The following is a 24,759-nucleotide window of genomic DNA, read 5'->3' on the forward strand; positions in this document are numbered from 1 at the left end:
GCATGAAGCCCTGGATTTGATTCCTCAACACAACATAAAGAGAAAAAAACAGAAATAGGGCTGTGGCCAGGTGGTAGAATGCTAGCTATGAGCAAAAAGAAGCCAGGGACAGTGTTCAGGCCCTGAGTTCAAGCCCCAGGACTGGCAAAAAAAAAAAAAAAAAGTTCAAACTGGGAGAGGGAAAGAGTGATGTCATTTAAAAAGAAATGTACTCATTACCTGACTTATGTAACCCCTCTGTACCTCACCTTTATAATAATAAGAATTAAAAGATAATTTCAGCTGGGCACTGGTGGCTCACACCTGTAATCCTAGCTACTCAGGAGGCTGAGATCTGAGGATTGCAGTTCAAAGCCAGCCCTGGCAGTAAAGTCCATGAGACTAATCTCTAATTAACCACCAGAAAACTGGAAGTGGAGCTGTGGTTCAAAGTGGTAGAGCAATGGCCTTGAGCAAAAAGAAGCTCAGGGACATCACCCAGGCCCTGAGTTCAAGCCCCACAATTGACCCCACACACAGACAAAATGTCAACAGGTTTCATTATTCTACTTTTATGTGGTATGGGTTTACACATAATTGTAATGATGGCCCTCAGCTTCAGCTAGGAACACTGGCTCTCCTAGAAGGCCAGTACAAGTCAGTCAGGAGCTTGCTATGGATAGTTGATGACTCTGACTTGCAGTCAGAGAACTATTCCAAGGATGTTCCCGTTAGGTTCAATTTAATCAGCCTGGAGACTTGAGGGAAAAGTGCCACTAACTTGGGGTATTTGAGTATGGGAGACCATCTGATACAATGTGTCTTGGTCATGATGAAATGGGAATCATTTAATCAGAAATCTTAAAAGGGGGGGGGGAATCCTTTTTAAATAATGGTGCTTTTATTTTATTTTTTTGCCAGTCCTGAGGCTTGAACTCAAGGCCTGAGCACTGCCCCTGGCTTCTTTTTTGCTCAAGGGTAGGACCCTACCACCTGAGCCTCAGCGCCACTTCTGGCTTTTTCTGCTGGGGAATCGAACCCAGGGCTTCATGTATGCGAGGCAAGCACTCTACCACTAGGCCATATTCCCAGCCCCAATAATGGCTATCTTACTGAGGCCCTTTCAGAGCCCCAGTTTCCTCATCTGTAAAATTAAAATGCTATAGCACCAACCACGCAGTATTGTTGAAAGGGTCAAATAAGAGAATATAGGTGACTTAAGCAGTAATGTGCCTTAGAACATGTTAGGATCTCACTGTGCAATGTTTTTTTTGTTTGTTTTTGTTGCCAGTCCTGGGGCGTGGACTCAAGGCCTGAGCCAGTCTGTCCCTAGCTTCTTTTTGCTCAAGGCTAGCGCTCTACCACTTGAGCCACAGCACCACTCCTGGCTTTTTTCTATATATGTGGTGCTGAGGAATAGAACTCAGGGCTTCATGTATACGAGGCGAGCACTTTACCACTAGGCCATATTCCCAGCCCCTCACTGTGCAATGTTAAAGAACAAAGTTCCCAGATGGTCCTCTCATGAGGCATTTTCTTTGTTCTCTCATTCCTACTTTATTTGTCATATGGTCAGGGACACTTCATAATTACAGTAATAGAGGTAACAGGTGAACTATGGCAGAGGAGAGCCCAGTTAAAATAACCCCGTCAGTGTACTAGGGACACCGGATATGGTAGCCAGATACCCAAAGCCTTTAAATACAGATTTGTGTGTGTGTGTGTGTGGTTTTTTTCTAGCTAGCTAAGCAGAATTTATAAGAGCCAGTGGACACATTATTGGAGGAGAGGTCTTTAACTAGATCTGGTGAAATTGTAGAGATGAGGAGAGTAAGCAGCCTGTGGTCCTGAGCTGGGCTGACAGTCTTGTGATGTGCTATGCAGCTGAATTCGTTTACATCTGGCACCTACCTTCCAGCCAGTGCTTGAGCTAGAGCTGCAAGAATGAATAAGATAAAGCCCATGCCTGACAGGAGACAGCAGTTTCAACTCAATGTGATGAGTATTATGATGGGTGCCCTTATGTGCAGAAAATGTATGTAGTCTGGTCGGCTTTTTTTATTGTTTCACTACTATGTCCCCAGTACCTGGAAAAGCAAGCACCTAACATCTAATACTGTAAATGATGGTGGTATGTGCATGATGTAGAGTGAAGACATGGAGAAGAAAAGGTCAGCCTTTTTGTAAGAGGTGAAGGCTTGATTGGGATTGAGAAGATTTAAGTGGGGAAGAAGGAACTGTGTTCCTAGACCAGAGTGTTAGAGCTGAGGGACAAGGTAAAAGTTACTTTGTAGAAATTCCTGGGATGAATCCTCTTGCCCCAAAGCAGCAACTGGGCTGCATGTAATGTGGTCACTGGATAGGTGAACTTCTAGGAAGGCAGGGACAGCAGAGCTTTGAGAGCTCCCACATAGATTAATTTCAACATAAACTTCATCAGTTAACCACCTCTACAATGGCTCTCAGGTGGTGGCTACAAAGACATGTTTCTTGCTTAACAGGTAATCTTCCTGTTGATTTCATTCTGCATGAAGAGAACTGAGTGAAGCATCTGGATTAGTAAATTACATATTTTTTTCTAAGTAACTTTTTAAAGACAAATGTTTCAGAATTGATGTTTCTGTTTCAGAAGCCACACCCTCCAAGTAGTTATGTGGAGCTTGTTCTTAGAGGAGTGTTCTAGATCTTTTCTAAATGTCTTTGTAACAATTTGGGGTGGAGGAGGGTTCACTATAGGGCATGCTTTTGAAGCATCTTTTCTGTTCCAAGAACAGCCTTTTGAGGAAAGATAGTCTTAACATTCAAAAATTATCTGGGTAATAGGTGAATAGCAGCGCTGGAATCCACCTACTTTTCTTCATATATATTACTGCTATAAACTTTTTCACCTGGATTACTGGCACACCCAGATAACCCAGATAGTCTTTCTGCACTGTCATTTAACAGAAGCCTCTAAGTATTATGTGTTTAGGCACGAAGCTAATGTTCAAGGAATGAGGGAAATTTAGAGGTCTGAAAGAATGAGAGGGACTCCTAACCAAGCGATAGACCTAAAAGATGAAGCAAGCAAAGAAGAAGGGAAAAGAAATGTTACAGAAAATAGTATGGAACAGTCCAAAGGAAAGGGGGGGGGCGCGGACCCCTGGAAGAGTAGACAAGGAATGTGAAAGAAGAGGGGGGAACTAAATCCAGAAAGTCATAAAGGACCTCAGGATCAGGGAAATGAGGTACATCCTAAGAGTAATGGTGGTTCCTGACAGATACTAAACGAAGGATCAAGAAATTGCAGAAAAAGACAGAGGCGCTCAGAAGGTGGCATAGTGGTAGAGTGCTTGCCTAGCATGCATGAGGCACTGGGTTTGATTCCTCAGTGCCACATAAACAGAAAAAGCCAGAAGTGGCACTGTGGCTCAAATGGTAGAGTGCTAGCCTTGAGCAGAAGAAGCTCAGGGACAGTGCCCACACTGAGTTCAAGCCCAAGGACTGGCAAAGAAAACAAATAAACAGGGCTGGGAATATGGCCTAGTGGCAAGAGTGCTTGCCTCCAACACATGAAGCTCTCGGTTAGATTCCCCAGCACCACATATATGGAAAACGGCCAGAAGGGGCGCTGTGGCTCAGGTGGCAGAGTGCTAGTCTTGAGTGGGAAGAAGCCAGGGACAGTGCTCAGGCCCTGAGTCCAAGGCCCAGGACTGGCCAAAAATAAAAAAAATAAAATAAAAATAAAGAAAAAAAAGAAAATAAACAAACAAAAAAAAACATGCAGCCTGGCTAGACAAATCTTCCTGCTATGGTTCATATACCAGGGGATAAGAATGGATTTTAAGTGTTCAAGGAGTTAGAAATAGAGAAAAACTTTGTGGTATGTAAAAAGTACATGGAATTCCCATTTCAGTGTCCGTACACTAAAGCTTTAAATAGTTGATGGTGATCTAGAACATTACAAAAGGATGAAGAGACTGGATTGACATTCAGACATTTCAGGGCAGAATAGGCTGGGTTCATGCCTGTAAATCCTAACTACTCAGGAGGTTGAGATCTGAGCATCTGCAGTTCAAAGCCAAACAGGGCAGGAAATGTCCATGAGATTATTATCTCCAATTAAACACACACACACACACACACACACACACACACACACACCTGAGCCAAACAGGGCAGGAAATGTCCATGAGATTATTATCTCCAATTAAACACACACACACACACACACACACACACACACACACACACACACACACACACACACACACACACACACACACCTGAAAGGGGAGCTGCAGCTCAAATGGTAAAGTAGCCTTGAGCTTTTATGCTCAGAGATGGGGTTGGAACCGCGGCTGTTGGTAGAGTGCTAGCCAATGAGCAAAACCTCCTCTGGTGCAGAGTTCAAGTCCAGATCTCAGACAAGAAAGGAAAGGAGGGGAAAGGGGAAAAGAAAGGGAGGGAAAGGGGAAGAGGAGTGCAGGGGAAGAGAAGGGAAGGGAAGGGAAAGGGAGGAGAGAAGGGGAGGGGTGGGGAGGGGAAGGAAAAGGAAGACCGAGCTCTTCCACACTCTGAGTTCAAGCTCTAGGACCCGCACTAAAGAAAAGTGGATTGCAGGCCTAGATGAAACTGATAGGGCCAAGGACTAATACCCTAACCACGTAATTGACTTCCCTCCTTTCCTCTCCACAATCCATTCTCCACTCAGCAGCCATTTTTTTTTTTAAAGAAAAATGCCACTCCCTACCTACAATACTAAAATCACCCACCTTATTGCTAACCTCCAAAGCTTTAAAATTAAAAATTCCCAATTGTCCTGCCCACCTCTTATAATCCAGTGTTTCCTTGCACTGCTATGGAACAACTTATTTGCATTTCCCGAGGCCCTATCACTTCTTGGTTCTAGGAGGGAGAAGTACAAACCTCCCTTTGCCTGAAAAATCGACCCCCCTCTTTTCGCTGTTACCTCTCCCCAAACGCTTTGTGCTTAGGCAGCTAAGGAATGGCGAGTGTTTAAATTCCTGCCATCAGAAGGCAGAAATTGAGTCGCAAACTATTCCATCCCCAATCAATAGTAGATGCCTAATAATGAATGGGAAGTAGGTGGAGGGCTTGAGCAACATCAGGTGGCAGGCTCGATTTTGCCGTGTCTAAGACGGATAGCCATCCTTACCTCACACTGCTGATGGATACAGACACACACACACACACACACACACACACACACACACACACAATTCTAGCTTGCCCAATAAAACGTGAGTGGAAACCAAATCTGACTTGTGGCCAATACAAAAACGAGGTGAATGCATAAGGCAGACGCATCGCTTCCATACGCCGGGTAAGAAGGCTCGGAAGGCAGTTCCCCACCGAGCACACACACCCGCCCGGCACACACGCCGAGCCTAGGAGGTCCGGGCGCCTGCGGGGACCCTCCAAGGTGACTGACTGTACCGCTCTACGATCGCATGGAGAACCCGTGGGCAGCGAGGCGAAGAACACTGCCACTACAGAAAAGACGGCTGGGTGTTCCCGCGGTAAAGGCCTCTGGAGCACGGAAGGAGGGACTAAGGCGTGGGGACCCCTTTGCAAGCCTTGGGTCAAGCCGTGATCTCGAGCCCCGCTGTTGGCAAATGCCTTCCCCGTCGGCCCCGAACGCAACCTTGAACCCAGAGCCCCCGCACACAGGCTGCAGCCTCGTGAAAGTCACGTTCGCTCTGCTCCTCTTCTCGAGTACTCTATGGTTCTCGTGGTGACTACTCTAATTCTAGTTCCGGTCTCTATGGCGGCGGAGGCAGGAACGGTTGTAGGTCGGCCGAATTAGCCGCCTCCAGGGCCAATAAGAGTGGAGGAGCGATAAAAGATTACCCAATAGAAACTGGGTCTTGGGGTCAGGTGGTGAGATTGACAGCACCAGTGGCCAATGAGAAATGAGTAGGGCGGGTCTCTCGCAGGGCTTATCCCGCCTGTCCCGCCATTCTCGCTAGTTCGATCGGTAGCGGGAGCGGAGAGCGGACCGCAGAGAGCCCTGAGCAGCCCCACCGCCGCCGCCGGCCTAGTTACCATCACACCCCGGGAGGAGCCGCAGCTGCCGCAGCCGGCCCCAGTCACCATCACCGCAACTATGAGCAGCGAGGCCGAGACCCAGCAGCCGCCCGCCGCCCCCCCCGCCGCCCCCGCCCTCAGCGCTGCCGACACCAAGCCCGGCACCACGGGCAGCGGCGCAGGGAGCGGCGGCCCGGGCGGCCTCACATCGGCGGCGCCTGCCGGCGGGGACAAGAAGGTCATCGGTGAGGAGGGACGGGGACGGGGGTGGGGCCGCGGGGGGAAGCCCGACCACGGGACCGTTAGCCGACTCGGGGTGGGCCGGGGCGCGCGGGCCGGCGGGACCGACACCGCGGCGCGCGGCCGCCCCTCCCCCCGGACCCCACTCGGCCACGCGCGGGCCGGGCGGGCTCGTGCACGCCGCCTCCGCGCCCCCCTGCGGACCCCGCGAGCCGCGCGCCCCTCCCCCGGAGGCCGCGCGCCGCCGACCGCGTGTGCGGTAAATCCCCGCCGCCGGCCTCGTGCGCCGGGGCCGCACGCCGTTGTTCCGTCCCCCACCCAGCCTCCCTTCCGCGAGTGCCCGGAGGGCGCGGCGCGCCGCCTACGCAGGCCGGAGTGGGCCGGGCGGCTTCCCCTTCCCTCACGTGCTCCCCGCCCGCCCGCGGCCTGTGCTCACACCCATCTTGGGCCCGCGCCCCGGGCCCTGCTCCGGGGCGCCCCGCGCGCGGCTTCTCGGCGCCCACGTGTACGGCGAGGGCGGTGTCGTCGCGGCCCGGCCGCGGGGCTGGGAAAAGAAGGGGCTGTCAGCTGGCCAGGCACGGAAGCCAGGCGGTTGTAAGTAATTGAGGGTTGTTTTGCTTTGTTTTCCAGCAACGAAGGTTTTGGGAACAGTAAAATGGTTCAATGTAAGGAACGGATATGGTTTCATCAACAGGTGAGATGGCACGCGTGCCGGTGTCCCGCCTCCTGCATGTGAGCGCTGGGGCCGGAGGCTCCGCGGGGTCGGTCGGTTTGGCTTAAGCATGTGCGGGTACCTGGCTGCCTTCAGCAGGGCGGACACCGCCTCTAGCAAAAAGGAGAATTTTCTTAGAGATTTCCTGGATCTGTAGATTGCCTTTGTTTTGCAATCCAGAAAACCTAGCCTCCAAGGCTTCATTTGGCACAAAGCAGTTCTAAGAGGAGGGAGTGAAGGAGAACCATGCCTTTTAGCAGTTGAGGCAAAGTGGGCAAAGTACAAACCTGCGCGTTTGTATCCTTGTCATCCTTTATTGCGATTGGTATTTGACAACAGGCTGTGATCATTATTAACGTACAGGTTATTTTCACCTTGTTACCTTTTGGAAGTGCCTTGACTTGACATGTGGTGTACATGAGGGTTTGTCATCTTTGGGTTATATTGCCTTTGTTTAACGTTTCAAATATGCTGTCATTTTAATTCCCCGAGTACATCTTCTGTTGGGACTGCTGGGACCAGAGGGACCTGTTTTATTTCCCCGTAGAGTAGAAGTGAAAGAAAATGATCCTTTTCCTGCTTCGATTTTTATTCTACTTCCTTGTCAGAATCGTTCTGATGAAATCCGTTTTTCATTAAAGCCTTGACTGTAGCTTCTTTGAGTAGCCTCAGTCCTTGGAATCTTAATCGTGTTTGTGACTGGAGACAGCCACCATCCCTATCTTCAGATTGACCCTTTGAATTGTTCGCAGCGATAGTGGTGGTAGTGCAGTCCGTCCCTGGCTGCACTCTCCCTGGGCTCCCTTGTGAGCCGGGCATCCTTTTCAAGATGGCTGCCAAGGCTAGTGCACTTGCATGGGTGTAGAGCACCGCGAGTGCCAGCAGCAATCTTGGCCGTACAGCTGTGATACTTGGCGCCATTTCAGCATTTTCTTTCTTACATCCTTGCTTTAGAAGGCATTAAGTAAACTAGATGTTTAAAGGAACGCTTAAAAGTCATACAAAATGCCTGTGAAATGAACACTGCCAAATGGACAGCCAGGCTTTTAGACATAATTGATGAAAAAAATGTTCTTTGATCAACCACATAGCATTGTGGAAACATTTAAAACAAGAGATTTACACGTGTTTAACAGTCTTGTTCTTCACATTTGCAGTTAGAGGAAACATTTTATTTCTTCCAAACTCTACAGGCAACTGTATTGTTGACTGCAGTTTTCAAAATATTTCTTAGGATGACTTGCTAGTGAGGAAGGGATGGAATGCTATTCGTTTTTTAACTCTCTGGATTTAATCATGCTTTAGTTGCTAGTTAATATTCTCAATATTCACTTAACCTTTAACCCAATGAGATTAAATATAAGAGGGTTGAAAATGCAAATTCTTGAGTTCTGCTTTCTGTGGCCTGGATTCATTCCATCTGTGTGTGCATCTTAACAATCTCACCTGATGGTGTGGTCTGTTCACTGTACCCTTCATAAATAGCTGCTTTTAACCTTTGACCCAATGCTGTTAGACATATCTGATAATAAAATTGGTTGGGGCCTTATGTAGTTTTTGTATGTATTTATAGAAGTTTAGTATTTGCCTTGTTTTCCTGTATTTTGTTAAATGGAAGTAGGTTATCACTTTTTTTTGCATGAGTAAAGATACCTGTTATTAGTTTCCCTTAAATGCCATTCATTGAGTATCTCTGTTCTTTGAATCAAATTTTTACCCATCCATTGCAGTAACCTATTTTGTTAACTGATTAATATGTGTTTCATTTCTAAACATGCTGTTTTGTTTGGTCTTGCCAGTCCTGGGGCTTGAACTCAGGGCCTGGGGCACTTGTCCCTCTGCTTCTTTTTCTCAAGGCTAGCACTCTACCTCTTGAGCCACAACACCACTTCTGGCTTTTTCTGTTTATGTGGTCCTGGGGAATCAAATCCAGGGCTTCATGCATGCTAGGCAAGCACTCTTCTACCCCACCCCTTCCCACTCTACTCTTTCCAGCCCAACATGCTATTTTTAGTTGTGAGACTTAAATATGATGACTTGGTAGTTAAGATGTGGATATTTAGTTGGCTATATGTTCATGTAGTATAATTAGGATATGAAATTTTACTTACTGTGGTAGTGAGAATCACCAACAGCTTAACCTGGTTGGAGTTTTTTTGTGTGTGTGTGCCAGTCCTGGGACTTGAACTTGGCTCCCTGAGCTCCTTTTGCTCAAGCGAAGCTCTCTACCCTTTGAACTACAGCCTCTACTTCCAGCTTTTTAGCCGTTAATTGGACATAAGAGCCTCACAGGCTTTCCTGCCCTGGATTGGCTTTGAACTGGAATCCTCAGACCTTAGCCTGAGTAACTAGGATTATAGGCTTTGAGCCACTAGTGCCCGGCAGAGGTTTTTCTTTAAACAACTTTTCCCCTTTGGGTTTTATGGTATTTAAAGAAAAGTAAATAATTGGGTGCTTGTATGTGCCTATAGTCGCTGCATTTTAGAGGCAGGACAACCAAGAGTTCAAGTCTACTTTGAGTATGCAACGGATTTATCTCAAGATGGGACCTTCAGAGAGAGAACAACAATATTTAAACTTTGTTAGACAATGTAATCTAGGAATTCTGAGAAAGGAATTCTCTGAATTGTTCCATTGTTTGATGTGTTGGCTAAAAAAGTAATTGGACTCCATGTGACGAGTTTATTGGCTACCCTGTACAAATTACTGTTTTATTAGCTGTTGGGAATTGATCCACGTTCAACTCATAAAAGACTTCTGTGGACTAGTAAGAACTTCCTTTTCAGTGGGAGTGGGACATGTGTCTTAACTTTCTCACTGTATCTCAAGATAGCCTCAGACTTGCTTTACCTTCTAATTGGGGGATTATAGGACTCTATGGAGCACCACACCTGTCTTGAGTGGGCATACATCTTGGCAAAAACTGGGTGATGGGTTGGCAATATTGCTTGTTAGCAATCTTATGTGCCTACTTGTGTTTGATTCCCAGTACTCACCTAAATGGTTTTTTGAAGTGAGCGGAATATGGTCTAAATTGACAAATCTACCAACCCCTTAGGTGTTCGAACAGTGATTTCTTTAAAAATAGTTGGGAATAACTACTGTTTGAAATGAAGAAAAATAATCCCCATGGCCATATTTTTATGATCTGAATTCCAGCTACTTCCAGGGGCCAGTATCCCCACATAAAAACCAGCTGCTGACTGTTAGTCGCCACTTTCAGATGTCAGTTTACCACTCTGCCACATTTCGTTATAAGTTGCTGACTGCCTTTCCTGCCTGGCCTCTGCACCTACCTGTGTTTATTAGAATAAAACTTAGGTCTGTTAGTTTTAAGCTCAGTTTCATGGTTCTCCCTTTTAGGTATGCCAACTAGTTAGTGATTTCTTTACTCAGTGGTGGTAATAGATACAGCTAGCAAATATTTACCCAGAGTCTATTGTAAGTGCTTGAAATTAACTAATTCACTTGACCTTTAAGACCTTTGTGTCTGGGCACTGGTGGTTCATACCTGTAATCCTAGCTACTCATGAGACTGAGATCTGAGCATCATGGTTCAAAGCTAGCCCTGGCAGAAAAGTCCCTGTGAGACTCCTTATCTCCAATGAGCCATCAGAAAACCAGAAGTGGTGCTCTGGCTCAAAGTAAGTAGAGTGCTTTGAAAGCTCAAGAACAGCACCCAGGTCCTGAGTTCAAATTGATAGGTAGAGAGAGATAGATATAGATGGTAAGTAGCAGAAGCAGGATTTGAACTCACTTTTCCTAGCTCTCACACTGTCTCTGGAAATACACCCTAATCTTCTCCAACTTGGTGGTAGTTCACGCAGATTTCTTAGGGTGGCTGGCCATTTTAAGCCATTGGAGGATTTCCTATGTAATCTCTAGCTTGCTAACCACTGGAGGTCCAGTGTACTGACTTTGTTCTGCAGATGTTCTATTTCATGAAGCTTTGAGAATGCTCAAAGTTTGAACTTAGCTCGCAGGTCAGCATTACAAATTAAAGCTCTTCTTGCTTACTTCCTAGTATGGAGAGGCAATTGCAGAACTAAAAGACCAGTGACAATGTGTCTTTTTATTTTGTTTTTATATGGTTTGTGAGCATGGGTATTAAGTTTTTTTTTTAAGGATTGCTTTTTAAAAATAACTCGAATCTAGTTTTTAGTTTGCAGGGAGGGTGGTCCTTAGATCTGTGGGAAGGCTATTGCCAACTGTCTTGGGCTTCAGACGAATATAATGCCATCTGAGTAGGTCCACATCAGGTTGTGGATAAGATAACTGTCTAAAAAGTGTGACTCTAAAGAAGGCTTAGAGGTCTGCTAAGGAGACACGAAGAAAGTTTGCTTCTTCAAAACTCAGGAGAGAGATTTATGTGCAGGATTGATATATAGGCTCCTTATATTAGCATAAACTAGCCAGAAATCATATCTGGCATGTCACTGACTTGTGTCTTGGAACAAGAATGAATATTCATCATAATATAGTGGACAGGAGGCTGATGTTGGACTTAGATTACTGAATTGTAAATTCATGTATATGAACAGTTTGTGATAAACTGCAACACAATAGAATATAACCATTTCATGGGGGGAAAACTCAAGGTAGGTTTCATTTAAGGCAGTAAGTACTGTAAGAAAAAAAACTACAAAATTTGTGTTCTCCCCCTTCCTCCCCCCACTATCCCTGCTGAGTTTTTGTTATTTTGTTTTTGGCTCAAGGCTGATTGCTCTACCACTTGACACAACTCCACTTCTGGCTTTATGGTGGTTAATTGGAGATAAGAGACTCAAGAACTTTGCTGCCCAAGCTGGCTTTAAACTAAAATCCTCAGATCTCAGCCTCTTGAGTAGCTAGGATTACAAGCATGAACCATTGGTGCGCCAGCTTGAGCTTGTTTTATGCATATAGTTATAACATAGTTGTGTTTTAGGGAGGAAGGTAGTCAGTGTGAGCATGCATAGCAATACTTGAGTTTGGATTTTGCCTTGAAAAGCAAGAAAATGTAAAACTAGTTTCCAAGATGAGCAGAGTATTAGAACAGTTGAGCTTAAATTAAGTATTTTCCTGGTTTGGATAGATGAGTAATAGAGAAGTAACAGTAATTATATTTTAGTCCAGAACTGGCTAGGGGGCTGGGAATATGGCCTAGTGGTAGAGTGCTTGCCTTGCATACATGAAGCCCTGAGTTCGATTCCTCAGCATCACATATACAGAAAAAGCCAGAAGTGGCGCTGTGACTCAAATAGTAGAGTTCTAGCCTTGAGCAAAAAGAAGCCAGGGGTGGTGGTCAGGCCTTGAGTTCAAGCCCCAGGACTGGCAAAAAAACAACAACACCCAAAACAACAAAACCACTGAACTAGCTAGGGTACAGAAGGTAGCCAGTATTTAAGGATTTTAGTACCTACCATGGTGCTACAAGATAGGTAATCGAAAGGAGTGAGACTGTCTGTTCTCGGGGATTTGCTTGCAGTCTCTGATGAGGTGGCACCCACCACTGGTGTTTCCTGCCTGCCCCTCCACTAAGTAAAGTGTGACAAAGGCAGAACCTGTGCCCTTGGTTTTTAGAATAATAACACAGAGGGTAAGGTGCAATGCTAGGATTGCCTTCATCCCCTCTCCCATTGCATTCATGCTAATCAAGTCAAAAACATGTTTATTTGCTTTTTTTTCTTTTTGAGGTAGCGTCTTGCTTTGTAGCCTACCTATTCTGGCCTTGCACTCAAGAGGCCTCCTGCCTTCATTCACCTTATGAGTGAAATACAGGCATGGACTATCATACCCAAACAGACACTACATGTGGTAGTTTTATAAGGATTCTTGCAGTTACTTGTTCTAAAATTGAAGAAACCATGTGCTGTATTCTACATCTAAGGCTACAATGTAGAGATTTCAGAATTAACCCTTTATAAAACACCAACATAGTAAAAAGACTAGGGTCCATGAAGTCAAAGACTATTTTGTTTTACTGACTGGTTTGTAGCTGACAAGTTTAATAAGGGTACTTAACACTGGACAGTGTGGAAATTGATGATCTATTTGAAGCCCTTTGTAGATGCAATTCTTCATTTGGCAGTACAAAAAAGGATACAGCAAGGAGGCAACTTTTCCAGCTTACACAGATGGTAATGCTGAAATCAAGACTGAAAGTCAGGTTTTCTGTTGATAGTGTACTTTAAATTTCAAAGTAGTCTTTAACAAGTTACAACTAGACAGAATTAATATATCCAAACCATAGTATTTATTTTGGCTGAAACAACATCTTCTTTCAGATACTTAGTCATGATGCTGGCAGTGTCAGCAAAATAGTAGATGCAGTATTGTCTGGTGGTTTTGTTGCTTTTTTTGAGACAGGATCTCCCTTGTCATGTGTGTAGTTCTGGCTGGCCTTGAGCTAACGGTTGCCCTAGCCTCCTAAGTACTGAGATTACAGGTATGTACTGGGATATGGCATTATTGGTAAATACATTTTCTCTGTGCCTACAAAATAATTACAAGCTATTTTAGAGGCAAGAACATTGGACACTTTTTAAAGAAAAGATGTTCTGACTAGATTAGGAGTTCTAGATATTAAGATAGTCATTGGAGATCAGATCTAACTAGTAATTGCACTGTTTTGTGGTACCTATGCAACTATAGCCGAGTGAGCAATCAATTCCTTGATGGTTTTTGCTTTTGTTTGTTTGTTTGTTTGTTGTTGTTTTTTTTTTGGCCAGTCCTGGGCCTTGGACTCAGGGCCTGAGCACAGTCCCTGGCTTCCTTTTGCTCAAGGCTAGCACTCTGCCACTTGAGCCACAGCGCCACTTCTGGCCGTTTTCTGTATATGTGGTGCTGGGGAATCAAACCCAGGGCCTCATGTATACAAGGCAAGCTCTCTTGCCACTAGGCTATATCCCCAGCCCCGGTTTTTGTTTTTTTTTAAACTTGGGCTTAAACTGAGATCATGTTTGCTAGGGAGGACTGCCGGTTGAACTCAAGACCTAGGCATTGTCCCTGACTTTTGGCTCAAGGCTAGCGCTCTACCATTTGAGCGACAATGCCACTTCGGGCCTTTTCTGTTTATATGGTGCTAAGGAATCAAACCCAGGGCTTCATGCTAGGCAAGCACTATGCCATTAAGCCACATTCCCAGCCCTGGGCTGGTTATTTTTGAGTCAAGGCCTCACTTCCTGGGTGAATACGTACTTGGACCATGATTACCTATTTCAGGCTTCCCATTTTAACTAGGATGACAGGCATGCACTACCACACCAACACTATTATGTTCTCATAGGCTATGAACTGTAGGTCAGAATTTTACATTACTCTATAGATAATGCAAAAACTAACAGCATGTTACTCCCTTGGTCAATTAATACTTGAGTTACTATTGAACCTTTTCTAAAGCCTTCAGACCTAGTGATGGTTAAAAAGGTGAAGACATTTAGAAGGCCTGAAAGTCTTTCTCTACCAATAATTCTTCTGGTTCCTAGTATCACACCTCAGTCTTCAAGAAGCTAGCTACAAAATTCAGTTTCCACTTGCACTCCTCACTTAATAACAGCCGTTTTGGTATTGGAAATACTTCAGCAAAACTGGCAAAAATCTATGCCTTTTTTTTTAGCCTTGTATTTTAGTGGAGTAAGGTAGTAAGGAAACAATGTGGCATATTCTCAATGGGTATATGCCATGCATTCCATTACATGAGGGCAGTAGATAAAGATGCTTCTGGTGTGAGGAAACACAGATGACAGTGGTACGTGGAATATTGATTGGTAATAGCTGCTCTGACAAAGGGATGTGTGTACAGCTTTCTCTTCTGTGTTGTCTTCTGATGAGCCTGCAAGCTGCTTTGCGGGCTGAGGGACTGTTACACATGCTGTGTACAAAAGGTTTCTAAGAAGGTCCCTTCAATGAATCTTCCTGAGACCTCTTCTAGTGTTCAGAGTTCTTAAGGGCATATTCCTAGAAAAAGGGCGCGATCCTGCATGTGGACATAGCCTAAGTTAGATGGTTTTATGCAGTTCTCATCAGTGTTTTACCAGTCTCTAGGTTTTTACCATTTGATTGCCCCTTTTTCCCCCTCACAGTGGATTTCTTGCAGTGTCCAATTCAGAAATAATTTCATCCTTGCCATGTCTGGTTGCATCCATGAATAAAAACTTTGTCTTTATAGTTTTTGTCTTTATACATGTATTAGTACCAACAGAAATTGGTGTAAACGTGAGATTTTCTGATGCAAAATCACTCAGGGGTGGTTTCATACTGAAAAGAATTTATGAAATCTAAAGACTTTCTGTTTTCCAGTCCTAGGGCTTGCTTGAACTCAGGGCCTGAGCACTGTCCCTGGCTTCTTTTTTGCTCAAGGCTAGCCCTCTGCCACTTGAGCCACAGTTCCACTTCTGGCCTTTTCTGTATATGTGGTGCTGAGGAATTGAACCTAGGGCTTCATGTATACAAGGCAAGCACTCTTGCCACTAGGCCATATTCCCAGCCCCTCTAAAGTCATTCTTAGCAAGAATTCAAAGCTTTACACTCCTCACTTGAACCTAAAATGGGGTAATCCTGGGCTGCATGCTAAATTGATTTGCAGCTAAATTTCTGCTCAACTAGTAACTCATGCACTTAGTCCCTTGGGCCTGACCCTTTAGTCCAGGATTTTTTTAGTCTCTACCTGGGCAAATAATTGAAATACACATTTCATGAATTGGAGTTGACCAATGACTAATGTTAAAATGATGTCTAATATAAAGTGAAACGGGGGGTGTACCTGCTATTACAAATGATTCCCGCCTGTGGCTCACACCCATAATGTTGGCTACTCAGGAGGCTGAGATCTGAGGATCTCAAATCTACCCAGGCAGAACAGTGAAACTTTTATCTCTTTTTTTTTTTTTTTTTTTTTTTTTTTGGCCAGTCCTAGGCCTTGGACTCAGGGCCTGAGCACTGTCCCTGGCTTCTTCCCGCTCAAGGCTAGCACTCTGCCACTTGAGCCACAGCGCCACTTCTGGCCGTTTTCTATATATGTGATGCTGGGGAATCGAACCCAGGGCTTCATCTATACGAGGCGAGCACTCTTGCCACTAGGCCATATTCCCAGCCCAACATTTAGCTTATAGAAGATCTAATCGTGCCCCTTCTCTCCCCCATCAGTATATCCCGAACCAGAGTATAGCATACATTGCAATTCATGATTACACACTGCAAATGATGGAATGACATTGGTCTGTTGATGATCACCTTAAAATTCAGAATTTATGTGTAAAGGTTCCTTCTCTGTCTACATTCTTAGGGATTTTTTTCTGTTGTGGTTTTTATGGCTTCATGGAAGTTTTGGAATTGGAAATGGTGAAAAGGAAATGACTGAGTGAAATGGGAAAGTACTTCCTACTTTTGTTACATGTTCTATAGATAAGTGTGGGGTATACTGGAACATTGTTAATATTTAATGGGGATGGGGTAAGGAGAGGCGGTCTATTTGTTGCTTGTCACATTTTGATTTTATTAGAATCCTTTGGGGGCTGGGGATATAGCCTAGTGGCAAGAGTGCCTGCCTCGGATACACGAGGCCCTAGGTTCGATTCCCCAGCACCACATATACAGAAAACGGCCAGAAGCCGCGCTGTGGCTCAAGTGGCAGAGTGCTAGCCTTGAGCGGGAAGAAGCCAGGGACAGTGCTCAGGCCCTGAGTCCAAGGCCCAGGACTGGCCAAAAAAAAAGAATCCTTTGCTCTCTTACAAGTCAGGTTATGAGATAACCATTGTTGCAATTGCTTAAGTCTTGGGGAGGGTTTTGTCCTCTCTAGGACTTGAACTCAGAGCTTGGGTGCTATCCCTAAGCCTTTTTGCTCAAGGTTTATGTTCTACCACTGGAAATACATAGCTCCACTTCTACCTTTTTGGTGGTAATTGGAGATAAAAGTCATCCAGACTTTCCTGCCCAGACTGGCTTCAAAGCATGATCCTTAGATCTCAGCTTACTGGGTAGCTAGGATTACAGGTGGTGGCATTTACCGGTAGGCAGACAGAAAGTTTGGAGGGAAAAGTAAAAACACACCAATGACTAGACGTATTCTTAATCTTTGGGAGTATGCTAACTTTGTTCTGTTTTACTTTGTTCTGTATTACAGGAATGACACCAAGGAAGATGTATTTGTACACCAGGTGAGTGCTTGTGTAAATACCTACACTTCTGACTCAAGGCATACAAGAAGAAAAGGGTGAATGTTCTCAACTACTGTTCCTTGCCAATGATTAAGTCCAACCACCCATTTTAGTTATCTGATAAGTAATAGCATGCTTAAATATGTATAGCTAATTGCACTAAGTTCTTATATCTAATTCCAATAAACTTATAATCTCCATCAATCTTAACTCCTATTTATTAAAGGGGGGGTATTTTGATTTGTATTAGCTTAACAAAGTTGATGACTACGGGAATGATTTAGCCATTTAAGTGAACGGGATTGTGGCAAGTTGGGGATTGTTCTAAATAATTAGGTTGGTTATACCAGTGTTGTAGAAGGAGAAAGAAAGCTTAACAAAGGAGATAGATAGGTTGATAGGATACTTTTCTCCTGATGTATCATTTAAGGAAAGGGTTTTTAAAAATGCTTAGGCATTGAGGAGTTAGGATTATTGCTAAAGTAAGCTTCTGCCTCAAAATTAATCATACTTACAGCTCTGTTGCACTTGCTTGGTTTCACAGGTGTAGAATCATAGGAAAAACACATTTGTGTGTGTGTACTTACGTGGTATGCAGTTTTTTCACTAAAGTCTTAAAATGTTCTCATTAAAATTATTTTAAGAATTCTTATATATACTAATGCAAAATACAAAAGGCAGTCAGTTTCCATTTATCCAGGTTGGTAAGAGGTTACATAACAACCCAGTTCTTAGAAAGGGGCTGGCTGTCATAAGTTCGTGCTGTGTAGTACAATCTCTGAAGTATACTATACAGCATTCATTAATAGTCTTGTAAACCAGATCATGTAAGTATGACAGCATTTAAATTCTAAATATAAATTTAAGACAGATGGGACAAAATCTTTTAAATGTTTGTTTTACAAAATTAGTATTATGTAGGTGAAGGTAACTTTAAACCTGTTCCTTCTGCGTGTTCAAAAAGAATGTGCAGGTTTAAAAATAAGGGAGACATCAGCCAAGGCTTTAGCTGCCTTGCCTGTTGGCAACAGTGAGAGAGTTTGGGGATTTTAATTATTCATACTTCTGCTATCTCCCATGATATAGGTAATTGAGAGTCTGCTATATATGAAAGGTACCAACAATATGTGACGGTTTAGATGACAGATGAGATCAATTATTTGATTTAACTCACACAGTTGATTTTGGCCCACAAGGTGTCACCAATATGCTTTCCTTTATTTTGGAAATGGTTTCAACATGTAGTGGTTTCTAGGTAGAGACTTTGGCTGCTCGATTCTTAGTGGTTTATCAAGGAGACTACAGCTTGGAACTTAATTGCCCTCAGATTGGTTGGTTGTCCTGCCTCCTCTGGGATGGAAATGCATGGGTGATCCTGTAATGGATACTGCTGTGATGTGGAATGAACATGGGGATTTGAGTCCCAAGACCTGGATTTAGAAAAGTTCTCCTTTGCCACTTTTACTAGCTGTTATGACCTTGGGCAAGTCACACAACATTTTAAAAGCCTGTTGTAAGCGTTACCGTATTATTGGGACATAATAACCAGCGGCCCTGTGTGGTCAGATATTAATAGTGGCATTAGTTAATATATGTGAAATGCATTTCCCTGGAAGTATTATCAAAGGTTGGAAGGAATCTTGGTTGACATTGGTAATTGAGTTTGATTTGGTAACACAGGGACAAAGTTGGTTTGGTCAATTTTGCAGCATGTAAAACTAAACTCGCCTGTCATCTAAACTGGCCATGTGTGGGGCTAGCTTCTAATATTAAGTGCAGTCTTTGGGGAATAGATGGTAGCCTCATTTTGTTCCCAAGTTAACATGTAATGCTTTTGCAAAAAGCATTTAAAAGTATGTACATGCTATTGTGGTGTCTGTTTTGAGTGTTAAATTGGTTTTGTAAATAGTGGTAAAATGTCGGGGGCCTTCTAAGATTGGAGTCTTTGTTGTGGTTGGGGGTAGCATTGGTCCCTGCTTCCCTAAAAACACACTGATGGTTCCATCTTACTTAAAGCAAATATTAAGATAAGTGTATATTCAAGCTAAAATAATATTGACTCTGGTACATTTTAAATGAAAAAGCACATTATTCTCCCCTGTTAATCTATTTTTGGAATGTGATATTACTAGACTGCCATAAAGAAGAATAACCCCAGGAAGTACCTTCGCAGTGTAGGAGATGGAGAGACTGTGGAGTTTGATGTTGTTGAAGGAGAAAAGGTGAGGATGCTTTTTGTGTAAAGGTTTGACATGAGTATGGAAATAATTTGGAGATGTCATCCGATAGGATGGTGGCTCTAATGTGGATGGATGATGTGTTCAGGTGACCACATGAACACAGGTGCATCAAGCCTCGTGCTGGCTGCAGTTAGTCTCTTCAGAACAGTGAGGAGCTGATACTTAGTCATTTCTATGCATCCCTGCCCATGCAGACAACTCCCTCACCTCTTTGGGGTGTTTTGTTTGTTTCTATTCTTTGTTGTTTTCTTTTTTTTTCCTTGGATTTGTGTGAAAATTGTTGGAAATATTCCTATTTCTGTTTTCACTCTCACTACCTTTATGTAATGGCTTTTGTAGGGTGCGGAGGCAGCAAATGTTACAGGTCCTGGTGGCGTTCCAGTTCAAGGCAGTAAATATGCAGCAGACCGTAACCATTATAGACGCTATCCACGTCGTAGGGGTCCTCCACGCAATTACCAGCAGAATTACCAGAACAGTGAGAGTGGGGAAAAGAATGAGGGATCAGAGAGTGCTCCCGAAGGCCAGGCCCAACAACGCCGGCCCTACCGCAGACGAAGGTTCCCACCTTACTACATGCGGAGACCCTATGGGCGTCGACCACAGTATTCCAACCCTCCTGTGCAGGGAGAAGTGATGGAGGTAAGCCTTATTGACCATTAGCCTGGAATAGATTTTATTTTTTTTTTTTTTGTAGCCTAGGGGCACATTCTTTAACTGTAGGACTGTATTTCCTGAATGTTATACCTAACATTGGGGCTATTTATCTTGATAGTCACCATCACCTTTGATATGTAAGAACTGTTAGGATTAGTAATTTATGCATAGTTAGAACTGCTACTTTTTTATATTCTGTGGTACTGGGATTTGAGCTGAGGGCAATTGTTTCTGGGATAAGGACTTGTATTTTTGCCTGGGCCTGCATAGACCACAGTCCTTCTAATTACTTTTCCCATGTAGCTGCTGTCACAGGTCTTTGCCACAGCTGTACTTGATCTCCCCATCTTCACATCCAAAATAGCTGGGATTACTGGCATGAGCCATTGCATCTGGCTGGTTTCTATTTTTATTTTTTAATGCTTAGATTCACAGTTTGAATTTGTCTACCTGAATTTTTTTTTACTCTTTGTTATTAATCCAATATGTTTTAATTTGTACTTTTTCAGGGTGCTGACAACCAGGGTGCAGGAGAACAAGGTAGACCAGTGAGACAGAATATGTATCGGGGTTATAGACCACGATTCCGCAGGTATGACCTATATAAACCTGTTAAATATCTTACCTGAATGTTAGGCCTGAAGCATCATGCTTCTGTAGTTTTGTTGAATCATTTATCTGTTAACACTTCACATTTTCTTTCATCAGATGCCTAAGAGATGAACCTGAAGTCAGTTTTCTTTGAGAATGTATTCTTTGCACCTTCTTTGCTGGCATTGGTTAAAAACAGCTTGTATAGATGAGGTCTACTTTATACATGGTTTTTTGTTATTGTTTTTTGTTTTTGCTTTTAATGAGTGTGGAATTCTGTCCTTGTATACCAGGTAAGAGAGTAGTTTAAAGGTAGATACATCTTCTTAGGCATAGAGGAGTACCTGAACTACACCTTAATGGAGTAAGTACATGAAGAGCCAACAGAATATTACTCTGAAATAGGGTTAATTTACGGTTAGTCACTTCCTAACAATACTTGACAACACCAGGTAATTACAACAACTGTGAAGCATCACATTTTGCTTAAAGTTTACAAGGAAGGTAGGTCTTCTCAATCACTTGTCAGTTTAGGTTTGACTGCATGGAGTTGTGTGGGCTCAAAGCAAATAGAAAGGAATCATAAAATTAGACGTATTTGTAGGAACAAAAAGGATATTTTTTTGTTTAGAAGTGTTCATAGGCTAGCAAGTGCAATAGACAGCAATTGATGAGTGAGTTGAAGAGTGGTGATTGCAAGAGTCCATTGCATGTAGTTGTCTTTTTCCAGTCATTGAGGAACGGGCTGGAGTTGGCAGAGTTAGATGTATCTGGTTATACAGTTGATGATGCTGATAAGGATTGATCATATCCTTGAGTAAAAAAGGGATGAGAAACACTCAGTACTTGTCCTCATCTAAATTAGGAATGAGAGGGCAAAAGAGTAAAAGTAGGAACATAGGGAGGTTAGAGAGTTCACATGCTTGCAATGGTAGAAACAAGAAAATAGAACAAAAAGAAGTATAAGAGGTTTTTCTAGATAAGCTGTCTTGTCACTGCAGAAGGTATCAACTGGAAGGTGAAAGCCTACAATTTTTAGAGGTGAAGGAGAGTTGACCGAGAAGCTACAATAAGAGTAGGCTATGGTTAGTAGCCCATCCATTGAGGGCTTTAGTGGGAAAACAAAGCAGTGAGAAAAACTCATCTGTGGGGAAGTGGCTTTAAGAGAAGGAGGTAGTTGCAGTGGGAAGTGAGATTTGGGGTGTTTTGTTTTTTTTTTTGAAGGATGTAGAGATTATAAACTGGAATATGCTGAGGTGATTGCAAGTTAAAAGCCATGATCCTGAGGGTATTGAAGCTGTGAGATTTTGAGGTTGGATGTCACTTTGGCAAAGCAGACTGCCTTCAAGTTTTACCTCGGCCTCTCCAATTATTGAACCTTTTTCTGTGTATTTTTTTTTCAAATTTTTATTTATCAAACTTCTGTGTATTTTTTGCATACATTGGTCCCGGGGCTTCAACTCCAGGTCTGGGGCGCTGTCCTTGGGCCACAGCTCCCTTTAAGTATACAAGTCAATGGTTTTTTGAGTCTGATTTTTGTCTCTAGATTTACTTGTTTTGGATATTCATAGAAATGAAATCATGCTGATTGGTCCTTGATCTTTTTATGACAAAGCTACACCATTGGATTGCAAAATTACTAGTGTTTTGTATTATATATGCACAAGGCTTACAGATACTCCCTGGGGGCATATTCCTTAATGACTTGGAGAAATTGCCAAAATATTTGCTATGTACTTGTTCCATAGGAGGGGAACTTCTTTGGTTTTTGTTTCCTGCAATAGATTATATGGCAGGGAAAAGTTTGCTAATCCATAAGAAAACATTTTTTGACATATTTATGGTGGTACCCTTACATATAATGTACTCAAGTAGTCAGCATTTCTGGCATATTCAGCATTCAGTAATTCAGCATTGCTCTATTGGGGGAGGAAGTCTTTGTAGTGCTGGTGTTTTGACATTATAAAACCAGATGGTTTGTTTTGTGCTACTGAGGTTTGAGCTCAGGGCTTCAGGCTAGCTAGGAAGGAGTTCTACCACTTGAGAGCCACTCTCCTAACTGACAAGTTTAAATGCTTCAAATCAGATTGCACTCAGTTTTTGACCCAATGTTGTTGAATTCCTGCAGTTAACTTTCTTTGAAAAGGAGAATGGCCAGTTAGGATAAGCATTGACATTGGTGGGTGGGTTGAAGAAAGTATAATTCCTAAGTTTGTACAATGTTCATTCCAGAGGCCCTCCTCGCCAAAGACAGCCTAGAGAGGATGGTAATGAAGAAGATAAGGAAAATCAAGGAGATGAGACCCAAGGTCAGCAGCCACCTCAACGTCGGTACCGCCGCAACTTCAATTACCGACGCAGACGCCCAGAGAACCCTAAACCACAAGATGGCAAAGAGACAAAAGCAGCCGATCCACCAGCTGAGAATTCGTCCGCTCCCGAGGCTGAGCAGGGCGGGGCTGAGTAAATGCCGGCTTACCATCTTTACCATCATCCGGGTAAGTAAGTCCCTCTGTCCCTCTGCCCTTGGGCCACAGCAAAATAGCTATGGGTAATCCATCTCATTTTATTGATACAAGGAAAGAAACTGAACTCTGGATGACATAAATAAGCCATTATATTTTTACATGGATATCACAGCCATATTTACACCTCTGCCAATTTTCTATTTTTGTACCTGAAGACTTCACATTGGGTATTTTGAATTCTTTTATGAAAGAATTGTATGACTTTACCAGTAAACTAAGGAAAAATCCTTACTTGCCTTATGAGCATGCTAATTATATTGTTTATGCTTCTTTTGTTTTGTTTTGGGGTGCCAGTGTTGGGGCTTGAACTCAGGGCCTGGGCTGTCCCTAAGCTTCTTTGGCTCAAGGCTAGCTCTCTACCACTTGAACCACAGCACCACTTCTGGCTTTTTCTATATATGTGGTGCTGAGGAATCAAACCCAGGGCTTCATGTATATGAGGCAAGCAGTCTACCACTAGGCCATATTTCCAGCCCTATGCTTCTTTTGAAAAGAAATAAATAGCTTAGGCTGACTAAGTTGAGCCCTAGCACTGGAGGCTGAGACTAAGAAACAAAGTTTGAAGCCAAGCCCAGGCAGGAAAGTATGTAAGACTCTGATCTGCAATTAATTAATCACCAAAAAACTAGAAGTGGGGCTGTGGTGCAAACAGTAGAGTCCAGCTATGAACAAAGAAGCCAAGCAAGAATATGAAACCCTGAGTTCAAGTTCCTGATATTGATGCACACAAACAAAAAGAAGACATTAATAACTTTTAAGTGATGGCAAGTAGCGATCTAGATTGAATCTAAGATATTTGTAGTTTTTAATTGGCTTATATTTTTGTTTGGGAAGATAGGGGATTTTTTTCCTCTATAAAGGAATTAAATATGCTTTTTTAAAGTACCTGTAAGGCTAATAATTCTCAGTCTAGTCAAGTACTGTCACATTATATTTTGCTACTATAGCTTACTGTCTTCACTCTTTTGTGTGTGTACACTTTTCCAAAATTAACAGGTTTCTTGCACTTGGCTCTGGAATTACTACTCTCAGCTAGCCTTTTGACCTCCAAAGACTAGTGCAGTAAAACCAGTGTTTATTACTATTACCATTTCCACTCCTGTTTGGAAGTCACTTAGATTAAACCAAGGTTTAATAGGTTGATGTCTCCCTTATGTAACTGACATGTTCCTAGAGCATTTATCACACTAAATGGATATTGCTATGATATTCACGATAATCATTGATGATCCTATATATGTAATTATCTTTCATTTCTTTATTTTCTCTGCAGTTTAGTCATCCAACAAGAAGAAATGAATATGAAATTCCAGCAATAAGAAATGAACAAAAGATTGGAGCTGAAGACCTTAAGTGCTTGCTTTTTGCCCGTTGACCAGATAACTAGAACTATCTGCATTATCTATGCAGCATGGGGTTTTTATTATTTTTATCTAAAGAAGTCTCTTTTTGGTAATGGCAAACGTTTTTTAAAAAAAAAGCCTGGTTTTTCTCAATACACCTTTAAAGGTTTTTAAATTGTTTCATATCTGGTCAAGTTGAGATTTTTAAGAACTTCATTTTTAATTTGTAATAAAAGTTTACAACTTGATTTTTTCAAAAAAGTCAACAAACTGCAAGCACCTGTTAATAAAGGTCTTAAATAA

The 24,759-nt window shown here is 43.0% G+C and overlaps 1 protein-coding gene across 2 annotated transcripts; it reads left to right on the forward strand.

Annotated features, from left to right (window-relative positions):
- Positions 1-5,939: 5,939 nt before the first annotated feature.
- Ybx1 (Y-box binding protein 1) lies at positions 5,940-24,759 on the forward strand. 2 transcript variants are annotated; one of them, XM_048351051.1, is made up of 8 exons: positions 5,941-6,254; positions 6,880-6,943; positions 17,064-17,097; positions 19,230-19,319; positions 19,677-19,979; positions 20,504-20,586; positions 22,818-23,083; positions 24,387-24,759. In XM_048351051.1, exons 1-7 carry the CDS (start codon positions 6,089-6,091, stop codon positions 23,050-23,052), a joined length of 975 nt encoding a protein of 324 aa, XP_048207008.1. In that variant the 5' UTR covers positions 5,941-6,088; the 3' UTR covers positions 23,053-23,083; positions 24,387-24,759. The 2 variants fall into 2 exon arrangements, with proteins under 2 accessions (XP_048207009.1, XP_048207008.1); XM_048351052.1 differs by lacking the exon at positions 19,230-19,319 and having other exon boundaries at positions 5,940-6,254.

Source organism: Perognathus longimembris, chromosome 7 (assembly GCF_023159225.1).
Source record: "Perognathus longimembris pacificus isolate PPM17 chromosome 7, ASM2315922v1, whole genome shotgun sequence".
In the NCBI taxonomy this organism is placed as follows: Eukaryota; Metazoa; Chordata; class Mammalia; order Rodentia; family Heteromyidae; genus Perognathus; species Perognathus longimembris.